General features: G+C 49.8%; 2 protein-coding genes and 1 long non-coding RNA gene across 30 annotated transcripts in view; 2 read left to right on the forward strand and 1 right to left on the reverse strand.

The window, feature by feature from the left end:
• LOC114671087 (uncharacterized) overlaps positions 1 to 20,425 on the reverse strand; it is a 46,066-nt gene extending 25,641 nt beyond the window's left edge. Inside the window, exons 1-5 of one of the 20 annotated variants that reach the window (XM_077955448.1) lie at positions 19,915 to 20,425; positions 17,195 to 17,270; positions 13,750 to 13,873; positions 2,821 to 2,987; positions 2,114 to 2,200 (exon numbers count right to left, since the gene is read on the reverse strand). In XM_077955448.1, the coding sequence (XP_077811574.1) occupies positions 2,114 to 2,200; positions 2,821 to 2,987; positions 13,750 to 13,873; positions 17,195 to 17,270; positions 19,915 to 19,991 (531 nt within the window). In that variant the 5' untranslated portion in view covers positions 19,992 to 20,425. The other 19 variants (XM_077955447.1, XR_013401586.1, XR_013401591.1 and 16 more) reach the window with 19 other exon arrangements.
• LOC144333162 (uncharacterized) lies at positions 2,207 to 10,761 on the forward strand. Its single transcript, XR_013401593.1, has 3 exons — positions 2,207 to 2,524; positions 8,918 to 10,486; positions 10,531 to 10,761. It is a non-coding gene; the product is annotated as an uncharacterized LOC144333162 (long non-coding RNA).
• The window catches only part of HNF1A (HNF1 homeobox A), a 33,694-nt gene continuing 30,289 nt past the window's right edge, over positions 17,280 to 20,684 (forward strand). For 4 of the 9 annotated variants that reach the window (XR_013401577.1, XR_013401578.1, XR_013401579.1 and 1 more), the window contains exon 1: positions 17,283 to 18,364. Coding sequence is in view for 6 of the 9 variants with exons in the window: in XM_015152980.3 (XP_015008466.2) it covers positions 18,039 to 18,364 (326 nt within the window). In the remaining 3 variants the exon portion in view is untranslated. Of the gene's footprint in view, positions 18,365 to 20,684 lie in introns of all 9 variants that reach the window. The other 5 variants (XM_015152979.3, XM_077955442.1, XM_077955441.1 and 2 more) reach the window with 4 other exon arrangements.

Here is a 20,684-nt window from a genome sequence, read left to right on the forward strand (position 1 = left end):
TCTGTGCAGAGGTGACGTTTAAGCTGAGAAGTAGGATGTCTTAGTCTGTTCCTGCTGCTGTAAAAAAAATACTATAGGCCAGGCACAGTGACTCATGCTTGTAATCCCAACACTTCGGGAGGCCGAGGCGGGAGGATTGCTTGAGGCCAGGAGTTCGAGATCAGCCTGGCCGACATGGTGAAACCTCATCTCTACTAAAAATACAAAAATTAGACGGGTGTGGTGGCAGGTGCCTGTAATTCCAGCTACTCAGAAGGCTGAGGCAGGAGAATCGCTTGAACCTGGGAGGCGGAGGTTGTAGTGAGCCAAGATTGCCTGGACCACAGAGCGAGACTCCATCTTGAAAAAAATAAACAAACAAACAAACAAAACCCCAAAAAACATAAACTGGGTTACTTATAAACAATATTTATTTCTCATAGAGTCTGGGATCTCCGGCAAGGACACCTTCTTGTGGGGCCCTCACCTGGTGGAAGGGTCAAACAAGCTCCCTTGGGCCTCTTTGATAAGGAAACTAATCCTGTCCCCCAAAAGCCCCACCTCTTAATGCCACCACCTGGGGGGCTAGGATTCTACACATGAACTTTGGCAGGACACGGACATTCAGACCACAGGATAGGGAAGGGATGAAAAGGAGGTGCTGATGGGAGGAAGAGCTAGGAGAGGGGTTCAGGCAGGAGGAATAGCACGGGTGAAGGGCCCAGGCAGGAAGGGGCTGTGGGTATGGGGGGAGCTACAGGTGACCTGCTGTGCAATGCAGGGGACGGTGGAAAAAGGTGATCATGGAGTGGACGGGGGGCCCAGACCCTTGTAGGCAAAGGTGAAGCAGCTGAATTAAGCTAAATTAATTAATCTTCCTTTTTCTTTTTCTTTTTTTTGAGATGGAGTCTCACTCTGTCACCCAGGCTGGAGGGCAGTGGCGCAATCTCGGCTCACCGCAACCTCTGCCTCCTGGATTCAAGTGATTCTCCAGCCTCAGCCTCCCGAGTAGCAGGGATTACAGGCACGTGCCACCATGCCCAGCTAATTTTTGTATTTTTTAGTAGAGATGGGATTTCGCCACGTTGGCCAGGCTGGTCTAGAACTCCTGACCTCAGGTGATCCACCCACCTCAGCCTCCCAAAGTGCTAGGATTACAGGCGTGAGGCATTGTGCCAGGCCAATTTTTTTTTTTTTTGAGATGGAGTCTTACACTGTCAACCAGGCTGGAGTGCAGTGGTTTGATCTCATCTCCCAGGTTCAAGTAATTCTCCTGCCTCAGCCTCCCCAAGTAGCTGGGATTACAGGCGCCCGCCACCACACCCAGCTAATTTTTTTGTATTTTTAGTAGAGACAGGGTTTCACCATGTTGGCCAAACTGGTCTCAAACGCCTGACCCCAAATGATCTGCCTGCCTGGACCTCCCAAAGTGCTAGGATTATGGGCGTGAGCCACCTCGCCCAGCCTACTTATTTTGAGACAGGGTCTTGCTCTGTTGTCCAGGCTGGAGTGCAGTGGCACTTTCACAGCTTGCTGCAGCCTTGACCTACCTGGGTTCAGGTGATTATTCCACCTCAGCCTCCTGAACAGCTGGGACCACTGGCATGTGCCAACACTCCCCGCTGATTTTCTTTTCTCCTCTTTTTTTAAGAAATGGGGTCTCACTATGTTGCCCAGTTTGGTCTTGGCCTCCTGGGCTCAAGCAATTAACCTGCTTCAGCCTCCCAGAGTTGGCATTACAGGTGCAAGCCACCGCACCTGGCTTTAAATAAAAAATTTTTAACAGAGACAGGGTCTTGCAATGTTGCCCAGGCTGGTCTTGAACTTCTGGGCTCAGGCAATCTGCCCGCCTCGGCTTCCCGAAGTGTTGGGATTACAGGCTTGAGCCACCGTACTGGCCTGAATTTTATAAGCAGTGGGCAATTATAATGCCAGGTTTCCACTTCAATGAAATCTTCCATGTTTCCGTCTCTGTTCGGAAAGACTCTTTTGGGTTGCAAGTGGTAGAAACCCAGCTTGAAATAACTTCAGGAAAAAAAAAGAAACGGCACTGATGCAAAGAACCTTGAAGTTTTGAGCTCACAGCATTTACCTTTTTCTGTTCAGATGCTCTGAGTTTTGAATAGTTACTCACATCTATCGGGTGGTGGTCTGGCCTCTTCTGCTGTCGCTTCTCCTGTCTCCACCCTGCTCTGTGCACAGGGGCCTCGCATGCCTCTGCCTGGTGATTGGGTTTGATTAGCAGAGAGCCCAGGAACAGGAGGACGTGAGGGAAGGCCTCACAGTTACCAGCCCAATGCTCCTCCCACCCCCTGATACTCTATCCCTTGCCTCTCCCTACATCTGCTCCCACTCACAGTCCTTTTATTTTATTTTTTTCTTTGAGATGGAGTTTTGCTCTGTTGCCCAGGCTGGAGTGCAACGGCACGATCTGCGGTTACTGCAATCTCTGTCTCCAGGTTCAAGTGATTCTCCTGCTTCAGACTCCTGAGTAGCTGGGATTACAGGCACCTGCCACCACGCCTGGCTACTTTTTATACTTTTAGTAGAGACAGGATTTCACCATGTTGGCCAGGCTGATCTCGAACTCCTGACCTCAAGTGTCTGCCCGCCTTGGCCTCCCGAAGTGCTGGGATTACAGGGGTGAGCCACCGCGCCCAGCCTGTCCACCCTCTTCTTGGGTCTCTCGGTTCCCTTCCCCTCCCCAGAAACAACGGTGCCCCAGGCTCTTGCATCTGTCTGCCCAGAAATACGATCGCATGTTGTTTTATTTTCTCAATTATCAATAACTTGTGAGTGGAGAGGCTCCAAGCCAGGGATGTGAATGAATGTGACTCGCACCTCAGGTCCCATGGAGACCAGGTTCAGCATGTTTTTCTTCGTGTCCCGTTGCAGTCCCACAGAAGCCCTGTTTTCAGTGGGTGGAGTCCGGAGCCACGGCTTTCTGGGAGGGACGAGGTCTTGCACTGAGGCCGTGACTGACTGGCACTCGGCCATTGGTGGGACATCTGTCAACAGTAAATGGCTTTAGCAAGACCCAGGCGCTTCCTGATCTGAGGGGTTCGGATGTGTGTTGGCCAATCTGGGAAAACTCGCAGGGCTAGGAATCCCAGCTGGGACCACACCTAGGGCAGGCGGGCTGACCTCGGCCCTTTTGCTGTTTTGGGTCCTGCTCAGCTGAGAGGGCCACTTTTCCCAAAGCAGCCAATGTATAATTTTCATGAGCCCTAAACACCTGGCGGTTTTTTTCCCATGAGGCTATTTCCTCCTGGGGCTACAGGATAGGTTTTCTGGGCTCTAATCCCAGCTCTGCCATTTCCTAGTTGGGAGACGTTGAGTACTCTTTTCTTTTCTTTCTTTTTTTAAAGACAGACCTTTTTCTGTCGTGCAGGCTGGAGTGCAATGGCACAATCATAGCTCGCTGCAACCTCAAGCTCCTGGGCTCAAGCGATTCTCCCACCTCAGCCTTCTGAGTAGTTGGGATCACAGGCATGCACCACCACGCCCAGCTGATTTTTTTTTTTTTTTTTTTAGAGACGGGGTCTCACTATGTTGCCCAGTTTGGTCTTGAATTCCTGGGCTCAAGAGTTCACCTGCCTCAGCCTCTCAAAGTGTTGGGATTATAGGCGTGAGCCACTGCACTCAGCTTTAACATTTTTTTAAATAGAGACAGGGTCTTGCTATGTTGCCCAGGCTGGTCTCAAACTCCTGGCCTCAAGCGATCCTCCAGCCTCCGCCTCCCAAAGTGCTGGGATTACAGGGGTGATCCACCACACCTGGCCTGAGCATGTTTTTTTTTTTTTTAACCCTTCTGTGCCTTAATTTCCTCATCCATGAAATGGGGATAATAGATCCTACCTCATGGGGTTGTTGTGGGAGTTAAAGGAGCAAGTGAATGTTAGCACAAGGCTTGGCAGTAAGTGCTCAGAAATATTAGCTATTTTTCTTAGGATGAAAACTAACATTTAATCACATTCCGGCTTACTATATTCACAGTTGCATTTTATCTTCTTGTGAGTTAGGCCCACATATCCCCACTCTGCAGATGCAGAAACGGAGGCTCTGAGTGGAGATGGGACTTGTTCAAGGCCATTCAGTTGGTATACTGCAGAACTGCCAGCAGTCTGCTTTGCAGGCAGTGACCTCAGCCAGCCCTGCGACTGAAGTACAACTTTCTGGCTAATTTATTTCTCTACTAATTTTGATTTGTATCTTTGTACTTGAGATCTCTCTGGGCTTTTGCTTGTTGGAACCAGATTTCTTATTTTCATTCGTAAACATCTCGAGGGCAAGAGCCATATCTGAGATACCCAAGACACTGTGTGAGAGTTTCTGAAACTTGCTTTATCCTGGGAAAGTTGCCTGAAGTGTTTGCTCAAAGAAGAGATTCTCTGGCAGTTTGACTGGGGAGTCTGACTCAGGAACAACAAGGGTGGGGCCCTGGAATCTGATTTTTTTTAACCCTGTGACTCTGGGAATTTATTTATTTTTTGCACGACTCGAAATTCTTAGGCTAACGTGTTTGGAAACTTTTGCTGCATGGAACTAGCATGTCCTTTGCTGGTGAAGAAGAGGACGGCAGCAAAGCAGACAGAGGAGCTCCCAGGATCCAGCCTTTTCCTTCTACAGGTGTTTTTCTGCCTCAAGTCTTTATGCTGCCCTTGAGGGTCACTGTGTGCCCAGACCAGAGCTGGGCAGGGGCGAGGGGAATAATAGGAAGGTCAGCGTTGTCCCTGCACTCCCAGAGTTTACAGTCTAATTGGATTGACAAGACACCTTCAGCAAGTCGTGAGAAATGCATTCAGAAATTGTGGATTGGGGTCTGTTGGGCAAGCATTTCTGGGGCATGCACAACGTGTGGAGTTCCAGGAGTGTAGGTAGTAGAGATTATGAAGCCCTGGATGCCCAGTAATAGACAGACGTTGGTTTTTGCCATCTGTGGTCCACAGCTGGGCAGGGATCCTGAGACAAACACCTCAGGCATGGAACAGAACTGTCGAGAGTTTTTTTTGGCTTTTTATTTTGTGAGATGGAGTCTTGCTCTGTTGCCCAGGCTGGAGTGCAGTGGTGCGATCTTGGCTCACTGAAACCTCCGCCTTCCAGGTTCAAGCAATTATTCTGCCTCAGCCTCCCAAGTAGTTGGGATTACAGGCATGTGCCACCACACTTGGCTAATTTTTTTTTTTTTTTTTTGGGACAGAGTCTCATTCTGTCACCCAGGCTGGAGTGCAGTGGTGCAATCTCGGCTCACTGCAACCTCTGCCTCCTGGGTTCAAGTGATTCCCCTGCCTCAGCTTCTCTAGTAGCTGCGACTACAGGCACGTGCCACCATGCCCAGCTAATTTTTGTATTTTTAGTAGAGATGGGGTTTCTCCATGTTTGTCAGGATGGTCTTGATCTCTTGACCTTGTGATTCACTCGCCTCAGCCTCCCAAAGTGCTGGGATTACAGGTGTGAGCCACCGCGTCTGGCCCATTTTTGTATTTTTAATAGAGGTGGGTTTCACTACGTTGGCCAGGTTGGTCTTGAACTCCTGGCCTCAAGTGATCCACCTGCTTCAGCCTCCCAAAGTGCTGGGATTACAGGCATAAGCCACCATGCTCGGCCTCTTTTTTTTTTGAGCGCGGTATCACCCAAATAAAAATAACTTTGTTTTTTTCCAGATATAAATAATAAATGTTCATGTTAAAAAGTTCAGGGCTCATGCCTATAATCCTAACACTTTAGAAGGCCTAGGTGGGAAGATGACCTGAGCCCAGGAGCTTGAGACCAGACTGGGTAACATGGTGAGACCCCCATCTCTAAAAAAAAAAAAAAAAAAAAAATAGCTGGGCATGGTGGCACATGCCTATAGTCCCAGCTACTCAGGAGGCTGAGGTGGGAGGATCACTTGAGCCCAGGAGGTCAGGACTGCAGTAAGCTGTGATTGTGCCACCTAACTCCAGTCTTGGCAATAGAACAAGACCCTGTCTCAAAAAAAGATAAAAATACCGGGAGGCCTAGGTGGGTGGATCACCTGAGGTCAGGAGTTCGAGACCAGCCTGGCTAACATGGCAAAACCCCGTCTCTACTAAAAATACAAAAATGAGCCGGATGTAGTGGCAGGCACCTGTAATCCCAGCTACTTGGGAGGCTGAGGCAGGAGAATCGCTTGAACCCAGGAGGTGGAGGTTGTGTGAGCTGAGATCGCGCCACTGCACTGTAGCCTGGGTGACAGAGCAAGACTTTATCTCAAAAATAAAATAAAAAAGTAAAAAAATGAAGATTCAAGTAATATAGAAAAGAATAAACAGGAAAGTAAAAGTCACCTGAAATTTACCACCTAGAGATAATTACAGATACAGCTTGGGAGGCCATCTTTTCATAAGGTCTGCTGTGGTTCATTCTGATATAAAAATGTACACTGTATCACTTCATTGTACATGAAATGTTTCACAGACGGCTCTTTTAATTATTTTCCCCTCCCTTGTTTTCATTTTTATTTTTGTGTATCCCTCCCTGCTAAAAGCAACCTATGTTGACAGTTTGGAGTATGTCCTTCCACATCTTTCTCAAATACATTTCATACACATTTTTTTTGTTTTAACGGAGAATAATATTCAGCTCTCTGACCTGTGATTCAAGGAGCTGGCCCATTTAGGGTGACATCCCAGACCTACTAAATCAAAATATTTGGGGCTGGGTGCTGTGGCTCAGCCTGTAATCCCAGCACTTTGGGAGGCTAAGATGGGAGGATTGCTTGAGCCCAGGAGTTCAAGACCCCGTCTCTAAAATTTAAAAAAAAAGGAAAAAGAAAGAAAGAAAGAAAGAAATCTTTGAGTGTAGACTCAGGAATCTGTATTTCCAATCCCTGGTCCAGGGCATTCTGATGCTGGTAGCTCTGCTCCAGTGAGTAGGAAAGGCCAGCCAGTGAAGGCTCACATTGCTGCGGGTGGCAGAAGAGGACAGCAGGAGATTCTGACAAGGAAGATCTTGAAGACAGCAGCAGCTTGACAAATGGAGGTTTCCAGGTAGAGAGAGCAGCTTGTACAAAGGCACAGAGGTGAGACAGTTCGGGGTATGTTCTGGAGATGGCAAATAGAGTGGGTGAGGCCTGGGTATGGAGGGGCTGTGCAAGATGAGGCTGGAAAGATTCAAATCAAGGAGGGCTTTGAGTGCTAGGCTAAGGCATCGAAATTTACTCTTGCCTCCGGCATTTGCAAAATAGTGGTACACGAGGTAATTGTAGGTGATATGGTACACGTAGGGAGAACATTCTCTTTTTAGTGCCTTCTCAAGTGCTCACATCGAGGAGAAAGTTTTGGTTAGTTGCTAGTCTATCTTTAACACCCCTCTGAACACTGCCTAATTTCCTTTTAACATAGAAAAACCCTCCTTAGGCTTAGGGCCTTAGTGTGAAACAAGAATAAGTGTGGACGCTTCATTTCCATGTTGTAATGATTGCTTGCTATTTATGGCAAAGGATACTGGTTTTCTTTTTCTTTTTTTGAGACAGAGTCTCACTCTGTCACCCAGGCTGAAGTGCGGTGGCACGATCTCGGCTCACTGCAACCTCCACCTCCTGGATTCAGGCAATTTTCATTCCTCAGCCACCCGAGTAGTTGGGATTACAGGCACTTGCCACCATGCCTGGCTAATTTTTGTATTTTTAATAGAGATGGGGGTCTTACCATGTTGGCCAGGCTGGTCTTGAACCCTTGGCCTCAAGTGATCCTCCTGCCTGGCCTCCCAAATTGCTGGGATTATAGGCGTGAGCCACTGTGCCTGGCCGGGATACTGTTCTTTTGTGTATTAAAATTATATAGGCCGGGCGCGGTGGCTCAAGCCTGTAATCCCAGCACTTTGGGAGGCCGAGGCGGGTGGATCACGAGGTCAGGAGATCGAGACTATCCTGGCTAACATGGTGAAACCCCGTCTCTACTAAAAATACAAAAAACTAGCCGGGCGTGGTGGCGGGCGCCTGTAGTCTCAGTTACTTGGGAGGCTGAGGCAGGAGAATGGCGTGAACCCGGGAGGCGGAGCTTGCAGTGAGCCGAGATCGCGCCACTGCACTCCAGCCTGGGAGACACAGCGAGACTCTGTCTCAAAAAAAAAAAAAAAAAAAAATTATATAAAGCTGCCGGGGCGGTGGCTCAAGCCTGTAATCCCAGCACTTTGGGAGGCCGAGGCGGGCGGATCACGAGGTTAGGAGATCGAGACCATCCTGGCGAACACGGTGAAACCCCGTCTCTACTAAAAAATACAAAAAAAAAACTAGCCGGGCGAGGTGGCGGGCGCCTGTAGTCCCAGCTACTCGGGAGGCCGAGGCAGGAGAATGGTGTAAACCCGGGAGGCAGAGCTTGCAGTGAGCTGAGATCCGGCCACTGCACTCCAGCCTGGGCGACAGAGCAAGACTCCGTCTCAAAAAAAAAAAAAAAAAAAAAAAAAAAATTATATAAAGCTTTTCTTTGTCTTTTTTTTTTTTTTTTTTTTTGAGACGGAGTCTGGCTCTGTGGCCCAGGCTGGAGTGCAGTGGCCGGATCTCAGCTCACTGCAAGCTCCGCCTCCTGGGTTCACGCCATTCTCCTGCCTCAGCCCCCCAAGTAGCTGGGACTACAGGCGCCCGCCATCTCGCCCGGCTAGTTTTTTGTATTTTTTAAGTAGAGACGGGGTTTCACCGAGTTAGCCAGGATGGTCTCGATCTCCTGACCTCGTGATCCGCCCGTCTCGGCCTCCCAAAGTGCTGGGATTACAGGATTGAGCCACCGCGCCCAGACTCTTTGTCTTTTTTTATTGAGATGGAGTTTTACTCTTGTTCCCCAGCCTGGAGTACAATGGTGTGATCTCGACTCAGGGCAACCTCTGCCTCCTGGGTTCAAGTGATTCTCCTGCCACAGCCTCCTGAGTAGCCGGGATTACAGCCATGTACCACCACGCCCAGCTAATTTTGTATTTTTAGTAGAGACACGGTTTCTCCATGTTGGTCTCGAACTCCCGACCTCAGGTGATCTGCCCACCTCGGCCTCCCAAAGTGCTGGGATTACAGGCATGAGCCACCATGCCCGGCCAAAACTTTTCTTTTTAAAATAAGTTTAATTTTTAAAAAGCGAGTTGACGGGAGCAAAACTGCTAAGTAAATAATGCTACGGGCAGTGGTGCTCAAATATGGGAAAACAATATGAAGGTGATACCAGATTCTTGCCTTTGGGAAATGCAGACCCAGGTCCTTTTGTCTTTAGAGCTCGTTGGCAGTGGGGAGGTGTTTCAGGCAGAAGGAATAGCATCAATGGGGTGTTGGCTAATGTTTAACAACCGGCTCTCTGAGAAAGCAAAATAAAACAAACATACACCAAATCTGATGATCTGTTTCCATGATGCGAATACCCCCAGCTGGGCCGAATTGACATCACTGAACACAGCGGAAAGAGATGACTGCAGTTGTCTCTCCTGGGAGCTTCAACACAGTACAGGCTGACAACAGCGGGCAGGGAGTAAGGGCAGGTGGTGAGAAGGCCCTCTGTGCCAGAGAAAGGAATGGGGAGGTCAGGCTGGCTTAGAGAGTGGGGTTGAGTTGTCCATGCCCTTGAATGCCAGGATGAGGGCTAAAGGGTCAAATGGAATGGGTGACTTCATATGCAGAAGTTTTTACAAGAGGAGAGAACTCAGTTTGGCCAAGAGGAGTGGGGGCCTCATATTGGTAATTACATAACAGCGATTGTTCAGTCATGCGGAGTGCTTTCAGGGTGCTGGACACTGTTCATTTTTTATTTTTATTTTTTGAGGCAGGGTCTCGCTCTGTCACCCAGGCTGGAGTGCAGTGGTGCAATCTTGGCTCACTGCAACCTCTGTCTCCCGGGTTTAAGCGATTCTTCTGCCTCAGCCTCTCCAGTAGCTTGGATTACAGTCGTGTGCCACCACGCCCGGCTAATTTTTGTATTTTTAGTAGAGATGAGGTTTCGCCATGCTGACCAGGCTGGTCTTGAACTCCTGACCTCAAATGATTCACCTGCTTCGGCCTCCCAAAGTGTTGGAATTGCAGGTGTGATCCACCACACTTGGCCGCTTGCAGGGTGTTGGACACTATGGATGTTACCTCATTCATTCTCCTAACAACCCAAAGAAGAGGAAGCTAAGGCAGAGAAGCAAGTTGCCCAAGGTCATATGGCTGGTAAATGGCAGAACTAGGCTCAAACCCAGGTACTCTGGCTCTAGAGTCTGTTCCTAACCACTGTGCTCCAGCCCCATGGAACCTTAGTCTCTTCATCTGCAAAATGAGCACTGAGGTGACAAGGCCAATGGGCAGAGGGTTGGAGTTGCCCAGAACAACAACAACAACAACAACAACAACAACAACAACAACAAAAGTAATAGTAACACATATTGGCCGGGCGCGGTGGCTCAAGCCTGTAATCCCAGCACTTTGGGAGGCCGAGACGGGCGGATCACGAGGTCAGGAGTTCGAGACCATCCTGGCTAACACGGTGAAACCCCGTCTCTACTAAAAAATACAAAAAACTAGCCGGGCGAGGTGGCGGGCGCCTGTAGTCCCGGCTACTCGGGAGGCTGAGGCAGGAGAATGGCGTAAAAACCCGGGAGGCAGAGCTTGCAGTGAGCTGAGATCCGGCCACTGCACTCCAGCCTGGGCGACACAGCGAGACTCCGTCTCAAAAAAAAAAAAAAAAAAAAGAAAATAGTAACACATATTTAGTCAAGGCTTAGATTCTGGCATCACGGGGATCTGGGTTCAAATCCTACTCTGCCTTAGCTGATTAGGTTCCCTATCCTCTTAAAGCCTTGGCTTCCTTATCTGTAAAATGGGGATATCATGAAGCTGTTAGATGTTAAATGAGAAAATGGATGAGAAAATTGCATGGACTGTCCATAAAGTTGAAAAGATAGTAGGGGTGGGAAGGAGAACAGTCCGAGTTTGAATGCACGTGGGCCTGGGGCATTGTCTGGACTGAAGGACAAGGGTCAGTTGAATTGCCAAAGAGCTCTGAGATTGGCTGAAGGGACACTCGTCTTGTGCTGGCTGCTAAGACCAAGGGGAAGCCTGTGCCTTGCCAGAATTTTAGCCTTGCAAACAGCTGCTCACCCAGTAGGAGAGAATTGTGATAAAACTCACAGCCACCATTTATTGAATATCTACTCTGCCCCGGGACACAGTGGACTATTTTAGAGAATTTGTTAAGGAAACACAGCGACATCTGTCGGACACCTTGCAAACTACCAGCTCAGGATAGTTATGTTTGAATGTTGGAGGAACCTTCCTTTCCACAATGACATGATTTTGTGAAGCTGAGTGTATGGCAGTTGTCAGGATTAAAAGCAAGAGCCATGCAAAAGTTACTGTGTAACAGGAAATGAGAGTGATAGCGACCAATCTAATTTCAAGGTTTGAGTAGCTGTGGACAGCCCAACAAACAGCACACGCCTACCGTTAGTACATCCTTACAGGAAGTTAAGAATGAGTGAAAACAACAACAACAAAAATATATATATATATATTTTTTAAAAATTTATGTGCATTATTTTTTTCAAGCAGCTACTAAGTTGTTAGGACATACTTAGTAGTTATCTTGGCCTACATACTGTACTTACTAAACATAACTGTTCATTTTTTAATTTTTAATTTTCAAATTTTTTTGAGATGGAATCTTACTCTATCACCCAGGCTGGAGTGCAGCGGCGTGATCTCTGCTCACTGCAATCTCCGCCTCCCAGGTTCAAGCTAGCCTCCTGCCTCAGCCTCCCGAATAGCTGGGACGCCACCCCACCCAGCTAATTTTTATCTTTTCAGTAGAGATGGGGTTTCACCATGTTGGCCAGGCTGATCTGGAACTCCTGACCTCAGGTGATCCACCTGCCTCGGCCTCCCAAACTGCTGGGATTACAGGTGTGAGCCACCGCGTTCGGCCGTTTCTTTTCTTTTCTTTTTCTTTTTTTTTTTTTGAGACAGTTTCTCTCTGTTACCCAGGCTGCAGTGTAGTGTCACGATCTCAGCTCACTGCAACCTCCACCTCCCGGGTTCAAGCGATTCTCCTGCCTCAGCCTTTCCAAGTAGCTGGGATTATAGATGCCCACTGACAAGCCTGGCTAATTTTTGTATTTTTAGTAGAGACGGGTATTCACCACATTGGCCAGGCTGGTCTCGAACTCCTGACCTCAAGTGATCCGCCCACGTCAGTCTCCCGAAGTGCTGGGATTACAAGCGTGAGCCACCGCGCCTGGCCACTGTTTGTTTTTTTCTCAGTGATTCTCTAGTCCATTGCCTTAACCACTCACCATGACTACAGCTCTTATTTGCAGTGACTCTCAAGAATGCAAATGCCATTCCTGACCTTGAGTTAATTCAGCTTTGTCCCCTGAGTGTGGGGGAAGGGCAGGCGGGGGGCGGGGGCTGGAACTTTCTGCTTGTGTACCTATCTCTTTAGACTCTCTGGAGGCTCCTCCCCAACCTCTGTCATTCCCTGTCCAACCAAACCCACCTGCGGTCCCAGACTCAAATGCTCAGCCACCTAACTGCCTGAGGACCCAGCAGTTAATGAGTTTACATGCTGGGGGCAGGAGTCAGGCCCCATCCTCCTTGGTTCCTCTGGCTCCCTGGAAAGGGAAAGTCACCAAAAGGTGGCTGCAGGCATCAAGGAGAGTAAGCAGGAGAACCTCAAAGCCACAAAGGGACAGCGCATAGCATGTTCCCTGTTTAGTCTGGACTTGAGAATGCTGTCCCCAGCAGGAAGCTGCCCAATCTCAAAGCAACTTGCACGGGGTGTTACCAAAAAATGCACTTGGCCGGGTGCGGTGGCTCACGCCTGTAATCCCAGCACTTTGGGAGGCCGAGGTGGGCGGATCACTTGAGGCCAGGAGTTTGAGACCAGCCTGGCCAACATGGTGAAACCCCGTTTCTACCAAAAATACAAAAATTAGCTGTGCGTGGTGGCGTGTGCCTGTAATCCCAGCTACTCAGGAGGCTGAAGTAGGAGGATTGCTTGAACCCAGGAGGCAGAGGTTATAGTGAGCTGAGATCGCATGACTGTACTCCAGCCTGGGCGACAGAGTGAGGCCCTGACTCAAAAATAAAAATAAAACATAAATGCACTGGAGGAAAGAGGGTACCGCTCTCCTTAAGGCGGGGCTGCCAACTTGTCCTGCACAGCCAGCCGCCTGGCTCAGGGGAACTTAAAGCTCTGAGGGACTCTGAGTCGTCATTTAACCTCTCTGAGCCTCTCTTTCTTCCCCTGCAGAAGGAGGATTATAACAGTTCGTAATTCATGAGTTGCTCATAGAGTGAAATACATTACTGGCCAGGTGAGACGGCTCATGCCTGTAATCCCAACACTTTGGGAGGCTGAGGTGAAAGGATTACTTGAGCCCAGGAGTTCGAGACCAGCCTGGGCAACAAAGCAAGACCCCCATCTCTACGAAAAGTAAATAAATACGCAGGGTGCGTGGCTCACCCCTGTAATCCTAGCACTTTGGGAGGACGAGGTGGGCAGATGGCTTGGGCTCACGAGTTTGAGACCAGCCTGGGCAATGTGTCAAGACTTTGTCTCTACAAAAAAAAAAAAAAAAAAAAAAAAAAAAAATTAGCCAGGCATGGTGGCAAGTGCTTGTAGTCCCAGCTACTGGAGAGGCTGAGGTGGGAGGATCACGGGAGCCCCAGAAGTGTAGGTTGCAGTTTGCCAAGATTGTGCCACTGCACTCCAGCCTGGGCGATGGAAGGAGACTCTGTCTCAAAAAACAAACAAAAAAGATAAATATATAAACGAAGCTGGGCATGATGGTGCGTACCTGTAGTCCCAGCTACCTGGGATGCTGAGGTGGGAGGATTGCTTGAGGCCAGGAGTTCTAGGCTGAAGTGAGCTATGATCGTGCCACTGCACTCCAGCCTGGGTGACAGAGTGAGACTCTGGCTCTTAAAAAAAAAAAAAAGATGAAACAGGTGAAGTTATTTTCTTTAATTTTTAAAATAAAAAGTTATTTTTATAAATAAAATTTTAATTAATTTAAACCAAATTATTTTAAACTATAACACTAATATATAATATACAAAAATATAATTTTAATTAAATCTAAAATTATTCTAAACGTTAACTTTTAAATTGTCTTTTTTTTTTTTTTTTTGAGATGGTGTCTTGCTGTGTCGCCCAGGCTGGAGTACACTGGCATGATCTTGGTTCACTGCCTCCTCTGCCTCCCGGGTTCAAGCAATTCTCCTGCCTCAGCCTCCTGAGGCTAATTTTTGTATTTTTATTAGAGATGGGATTTCACCATATTGGTCAGGCTGGTCTCGACCTCCTGACCTCAGGTGGTCCACCCACCTCAGCCTCCCAAAAGTGCTGAAATTACAGGCGTGAGTCACCGCGCCTGGACTAAGTTTTCTTAATTTAAAAATTTAACTCAATATACATTTTTAAAAATTATTTCAAGAAGTGACATTAGTCATCTTTCAAGTGCTTGGTAGCTACATGTGACTGGTGGGTGAGGGCAGGACTGTTTTTTTTTTTTTTTTTTTTTTTTTTGAGACGGAGTCTCGCTCTGTCGCCCAGGCTGGAGTGCAGTGGCCGCATCTCAGCTCACTGCAAGCTCCGCCTCCCGGGTCTATGCCATTCTCCTGCCTCAGCCTCCCGAGTAGCTGGGACTACAGGCGCCCGCCACCTCACCCGGCTAGTTTTTTGTATTTCTTAGTAGAGACGGGGTTTCACCGTATTTAGCCAGGCTGGTCTTGATCTCCTGACCTTGTGATCCGCCCGTCTCGGCCTCCCAAAGTGCTGGGATTACAGGCTTGAGCCACCGCGCCCGGCCTGGACTGTTTTTTGTTTTTTGTTTTTTTTTTTTGAGACAGAGTTTCACTCTCGTTGCCCAAGCTGGAGTGCAATGGTGTGACCTCAGCTCACTGCAACCTCCGCCTCCTGGGTTCAAGCAATTCTCCTGCCTCAGCCTCCTGTGTGCATCACCACACCCAGCTAACATTTTTTATTTTTAGTAGAAACGGGGTTTCATCATGTTGGCCAGGCTGGTCTCGAACTCCTGACCTCAGGTGATCCGCCTGCTTCGGCCTCTCAAAGTGCTGGGATTACAGGCGTGAGCCACTGTGCCTGACCACAGGGCCTGTCTTTATTTAGATGTTTGCTATTTTGTTCACCACAAATTATTTTACATTAGTTAAAAAATATGTTTTGAGGCTGGGCATGGTGGCTCACACCTGTAATTCCAGCACTTTGTGGGGCTGAGGTGGGAGGATCTCTTGAGTCCAGGAGTTTGAGACCAGCCTGGGAAACATGGTGAAGATCTGACTCTACCAAAAAAAAAAAAAAAAAAACTAGCTGGGTGTGGTGGTGTGCACCTGTAGTCCCGGCTACTCGGGAGGCTGAGGTAGGAGGATGATTTGAACCCAGGAGGCGGAGGTTGCAGCAAGCCAAGATCATGCCATTACACTCTAGCTTGGGCAACAGAGCCAAACCCTGTCTCAAAAAATAAAAATAAATAAAAATGAAAAAAATAAAAAACAAAAATATCAGAATTACACACATGAAATGGGTGAATTGTATGGTAAGTATATCTCAATAAAGCTAAAACATTTTTTTTACTGATTTATATACCATCAAACTTGCCCTTTTAAAATGTGCAATTCAGTGGGTTTTAGTACAGTCCCAGAGTTGTCCGATATCACCACAATCAACTGTAGAACATTTTTATCATCCTAAAGAAACCTGGCACCATGGAGCAGCCACTCCCCATTCCCTTCTCCCACCCAGGCCCTGACAGCCACGAATCCACTTTCTGTCTCTATGGATTTGCCTGTTCTGGACATTTCATATAAATGGACTCACACTATGTGGTCTTCAGTGACTGCTTTTTCACTTAGCATCATGTTTTCAAGGCTCATGCATGTTGTGGCATGTACTGGAACTCCATTCCTTTATATGACCAAATAATATACCATTGCACTGGCTGGATGCGGTGGCTCATGCCTGTAATCCCTGTACTTTGCGGGGCCAAGGCGGGCGCATCACCTAAGGTCAGGAGTTCGAGACTAGTCTGGCCAACATGGTAAAACCCCATCTCTACCAAAAATACAAATATTAGCTGGGCGTGGTGATGCACATCTGTACTTCCAGATACTCGGGAGGCTGAGGCAGGAGAATTGCTTGAACCCAGGAGGCGGAGGTTGCAGTGAGCCAAGATTGCACAACTGCATTCCAGCCTGGGCAACAGAGCGAGACTCCATCTCAAAAATATATATATATATGTGTGTGTGTGTGTGTGTGTGTGTGTGTACATGTCTATATCATTGCATGGTCGAGCCACATTTTATTTATTCATTCATCAGGTGATGAATATTTATGTTTTTTCCACTTTTTGGCTCTTGTGAATAATGCTGCTATGAGCATTCATGCACAAGTTTTTGTACAGACATCTGTTTTTAATTCTTTGGGGTTTTGTATTAATTTTAATTTTTAAAATATATTGCATAAAAATGTTATTTACCTTGGTGACTGGGTTTTTTGGCGCTCCCCTAAAATTTGCACCAGGCATGGTGGCTCACACCTGTAATCCTAACACTTTGGGAGGCTGAGGTCGGTGGATGGCTTGAGTCCAGGAGTTTGAGACCAACCTGGGCAGCATGGCAAAACCCCCTTTCCACAAAATATATGCACACAAGGCCGGGCACAGTGGTTCACACCTGTAATCCCAGGACTTTGGGAGGCCGAGGTGGGTGAATCACTTGAGATCAAGAGTTTGTGACCAGCCTGGCCAACATGGTGAAACCCCAACTCAACTAAGAACACAAAAAAATTAGCCGGACGTAGTGGTGTGTGCCTGTAATGCCAGCTACTCCAGAGGCTGAGGCAGGGGAATTGCTTGAACATGGGAGGCAGAGGTTGCAGTGAGCCAAGATCGCTCCACTGCACTCCAAGCCTGGGTGACAGAGTGAGACTCCGTCTCAAGAACACACACATACACAACCCAAAACACACACACAACACACACACACAATCAACTGGGCGTGGTGGTGTGTGCCTGTAGTGCCAGCTACTTGGGTACTTGGGCGGCTGAGGCAGGAGGATCACCTGAACCCAAGAAGTCAAGGCTGCAGTAAGCCATGATTGCGCCACAGCACTCCAGCCTGGGTGACAAAGTGAGAACCTAGCTCAAAAAAAAAAAAAAAAAAAAAAAAAAAAAAAAATTTGCACCTGGGGCAAGTGCCATACTCATCTCAACTCAGTCTCACCTTGCAAGTCTTGTGCCTTGCTGGCTGTGTGACTCTGGACAAGTTGCTTAACCACTCAGAGCCTCGATTTCCTCCTCTATAAAATGGGGATAATCTCCGTAACTACTCACAGCTGGCAGCAGAATGCGATGCAGTGAATTCGCCCTTACAGAGCCAGCACTGTTCTTGGCACATGGTAATCTTCACATATTTTTTCCTATAGGAGGGCTGGTGCCAGGCCGGGAGTGGGGTGGAAGGGTCCCAAAATGGCCGTGAATGTCCTCTGCCCTTGAGAAGAGCTGGCCCAGCTGTCCAGAGCTCCCTGTGGCGGCTGCTCTGGTAAGCAGCAAGCGTTTTTGGCTCTCCTGTCTCAGCATGATGCCCCTACAAGGTTCTTTCGGGGGTGGGACCCAATGCTGCTCGCCTGATGGCCTGCCTGGCTCCCAGGACCTTCCATCCCAGCTTCTCAGGGCCCCTCACCTGCGCCTCCCCCACCCTCCCCTCTGCCCACTCCCATCGCAGGCCATAGCTCCCTGTCCCTCTCCGCTGCCATGAGGCCTGCACTTTGCAGGGCTGAAGTCCAAAGTTCAGTCCCTTCGCTAAGCACACGGATAAATATGAACCTTGGAGAATTTCCCCAGCTCCAATGTAAACAGAGCAGGCAGGGGCCCTGATTCACGGGCCGCTGGGGCCAGGGTTGGGGGTTGGGGGTGCCCACGGGGCTTGGCTAGTGGGGTTTTGGGGGGGCAGTGGGTGCAAGGAGTTTGGTTTGTGTCTGCCGGCTGGCAGGCAAACGCAACCCACGCAGTGGGGGAGGCGGCTAGCGTGGTGGACCCAGGCCGCGTGGCCCTGTGGCAGCCGAGCCATGGTTTCTAAACTGAGCCAGCTGCAGACGGAGCTCCTGGCGGCCCTGCTCGAGTCAGGGCTGAGCAAAGAGGCACTGATCCAGGCACTGGGTGAGCCGGAGCCCTACCTCCTGGCTGGAGATGGCCCCCTGGACAAGGGGGAGTCCTGCGGCGGCGGTCGAGGGGAGCTGGCTGAGCTGCCCAATGGGCTGGGGGAGACTCGGGGCTCCGAGGATGATACGGACGACGATGGGGAAGACTTCACGCCACCCATCCTCAAAGAGCTGGAGAACCTCAGCCCTGAGGAGGCAGCCCACCAGAAAGCCGTGGTGGAGACCCTTCTGCAGTAAGGAGCCCTTCCCCGTCCCAGGTCCCAGGAAGAGCCTAGAGGGGCCCCCCTCAGCTCCTAATGAGCCCCCCTTCTGAGTCGAGTCCCCATGAGCTTCAGCCTTTAGCCTAGCTGCTGGGAAGGAGGACAGGGTCCATGAGAGCCCAGGGGTCCTTGCTTGGAGGGTTGAGCCTCCAGCCCCTGAACTTCTCCTCTGCGGAGTCCCAAATCCCCACGAGCTGAGGCCTTCAGCCCAGTCCCTGGGCAGGAGACATTTCCCGGGGGGTCCAAGATGGGAGAAAGAGCAGGTGAGTTCACAACTCAAATGCCTGGAGAACTGGGGGGTGGTGGAAATGTTTAGCCCCTAGGATCATGTATACTCTCCAGACCCTAACTCCTGCACTGAGTCCTCAGCGGGTAGGCTCCGGGGGCCAGGAAGCACTGCCAGGGAGGAGGGCCCGAAGCTGGGGTTTTGGGGGCTTCCCTGGCCTCCTAGGGACTCATGCATTTAGCCAGGGAAGCCCAGGTCTTTCTTACCTGAGGCAGACAGAGCCTCGAGGTGGGAGCTGCTCCCCTTTCCTGTGTGGCCACAGGCACCCCACCTCACCAGCAGGCGCCATTAGAGGCTCCCCGTTCTACATTCCCATCCACTGGCGGACTCCCCGTCTCCTGGAGAACTGGGTGGGTCCTGAGCTCGATGCCTCCCCTCTCCTCAGCAGAGCTGACCTAGTTACTAATTACCCACATGCTTTATTATTTCTCTTTTGTTTTATAAATTTATAAATGGCGAAAGGCTCTGATAAGGTCTGTGATCATTAACTTGTGGAAATGGTGGCCTGGAAAGATCTGGGCCAACCCACCTCCCACCTAGTGGGGGTGGGGGATGGGGTGTGGGGTAGAAGGAAGGGTGGCCTGGGGGCTGCAGGGGCCACCCCTCCCCAGGGGCTCCCTGACCTTCACCCTATAGCGCCTGCTTGGGGAGGTTTACTACTTCCTGGGCGCTGTGCTAAGGTTTCACAGGAATAATTTCCCTTCACGGTGAGAGAAATCCTGGGCAGAAGCTATTAGTGACTCTGTTTCACAAATGGGGAAACCGGGGCTTAGAGCGGGGAAGGAGCTGGACTAAGTTCACCCAACGGAGGCCCCAAACCTACTCTGTTTGCTGCTCTCAATTGCTATGATGAGGGGTCAGAGGCCTGCAGGGGGTGGCCAGGGAGTTAGAGAGACAGCGAGTCCCAAAGATGCTCTGAAGGGGCCCATCTCTTTTCTGTCCAAGGTCCTGATCCCAGCTGGGGTGGGGGAGGGCTGGTGGATTCCTGCTTTCCCAGAGGCCTCAGGGAGCCTCCCGAGGGCCTGGACAGGGGGCAGGGGAGCAGTCAGGGCCCCCTGACTTGGCAGGAAGAGGAGGGCAAAGGACTCTAGAGCTGCAGGGGAGGGGCAAAGAGTCAGGCATCCCAGACCCAGGGCGAAGGCAACTCGACGGGGTGGGGCTGGGCCGGACCTGCCCAGGGCCCCAGATGGGACTGGGGGCTTTGGGGTGAGGGTGGGGGCAAGGGATGCTTTCTTACCTGACTGAGTGAGCTCTCTTGGTCAGCAGCCCCCTTTGGTGGGATGGTGGGGTTGGGGGAGGCTTGATCCACAGCATTTGAAGGGGAAGCAGAGGTCAAAGTGCTTCCTAGGGACCAGCAGAGACCTGGAAGCTGAGGCAGACAGTGTAGAAAGAGGCCATCGGGGTAGATGGAGAGAGAAGCTGGGAGAAGCGGAACGGAGGAGCCGGGGGGCGGGGGCTCAGACCCAGCTGGGAGAAGGGGCACGGGAGAGAATGAGGTGCCCCAAGCTTGCAAGGAGGCTGGAGTGCTTCCCGCCTGCCCCGATTGGGTTTTCTTTAATGCTAACAGCATGCTATTTACTTTCCATTTAAATGTGAGATGTTGCTATAAATTATCAACCAGCTCCTTGTTCCTGTACAGTTTATAACTAACTACCTGGGTTACTTATTGTTCAGGTAACAAAAGGGATCGGAAAACGCCCTGAGTGAAAAAAGTGGGGCCTCCAGCGTCAGGGTCGGGGAAGGAGCCAGGGAGAGAGGGGCGGGGGACCCCTGTTGAAGGCCTGAGCCATTGGGGAGGTTGAGGCTGGGAAGATGGTACAGAGGCGGAACGTCTAGTAGAAGCTGTTTCCTGGGAGAAGTCAGTGTCTGGGAAGAAGCCGGGTGTGTCCTGGGTCCCAGGTCTCCCTGGGGTGGCCCATGTTTCTGGCCACTGCAGGAACCTGAGCTCTTTCTTCAGATCTGCCCCTTAGTTCCCTGAGTGAACTTGGGCAAGTCTGTTCCTCTCCT

Source organism: Macaca mulatta, chromosome 11 (assembly GCF_049350105.2).
Source record: "Macaca mulatta isolate MMU2019108-1 chromosome 11, T2T-MMU8v2.0, whole genome shotgun sequence".
In the NCBI taxonomy this organism is placed as follows: Eukaryota; Metazoa; Chordata; class Mammalia; order Primates; family Cercopithecidae; genus Macaca; species Macaca mulatta.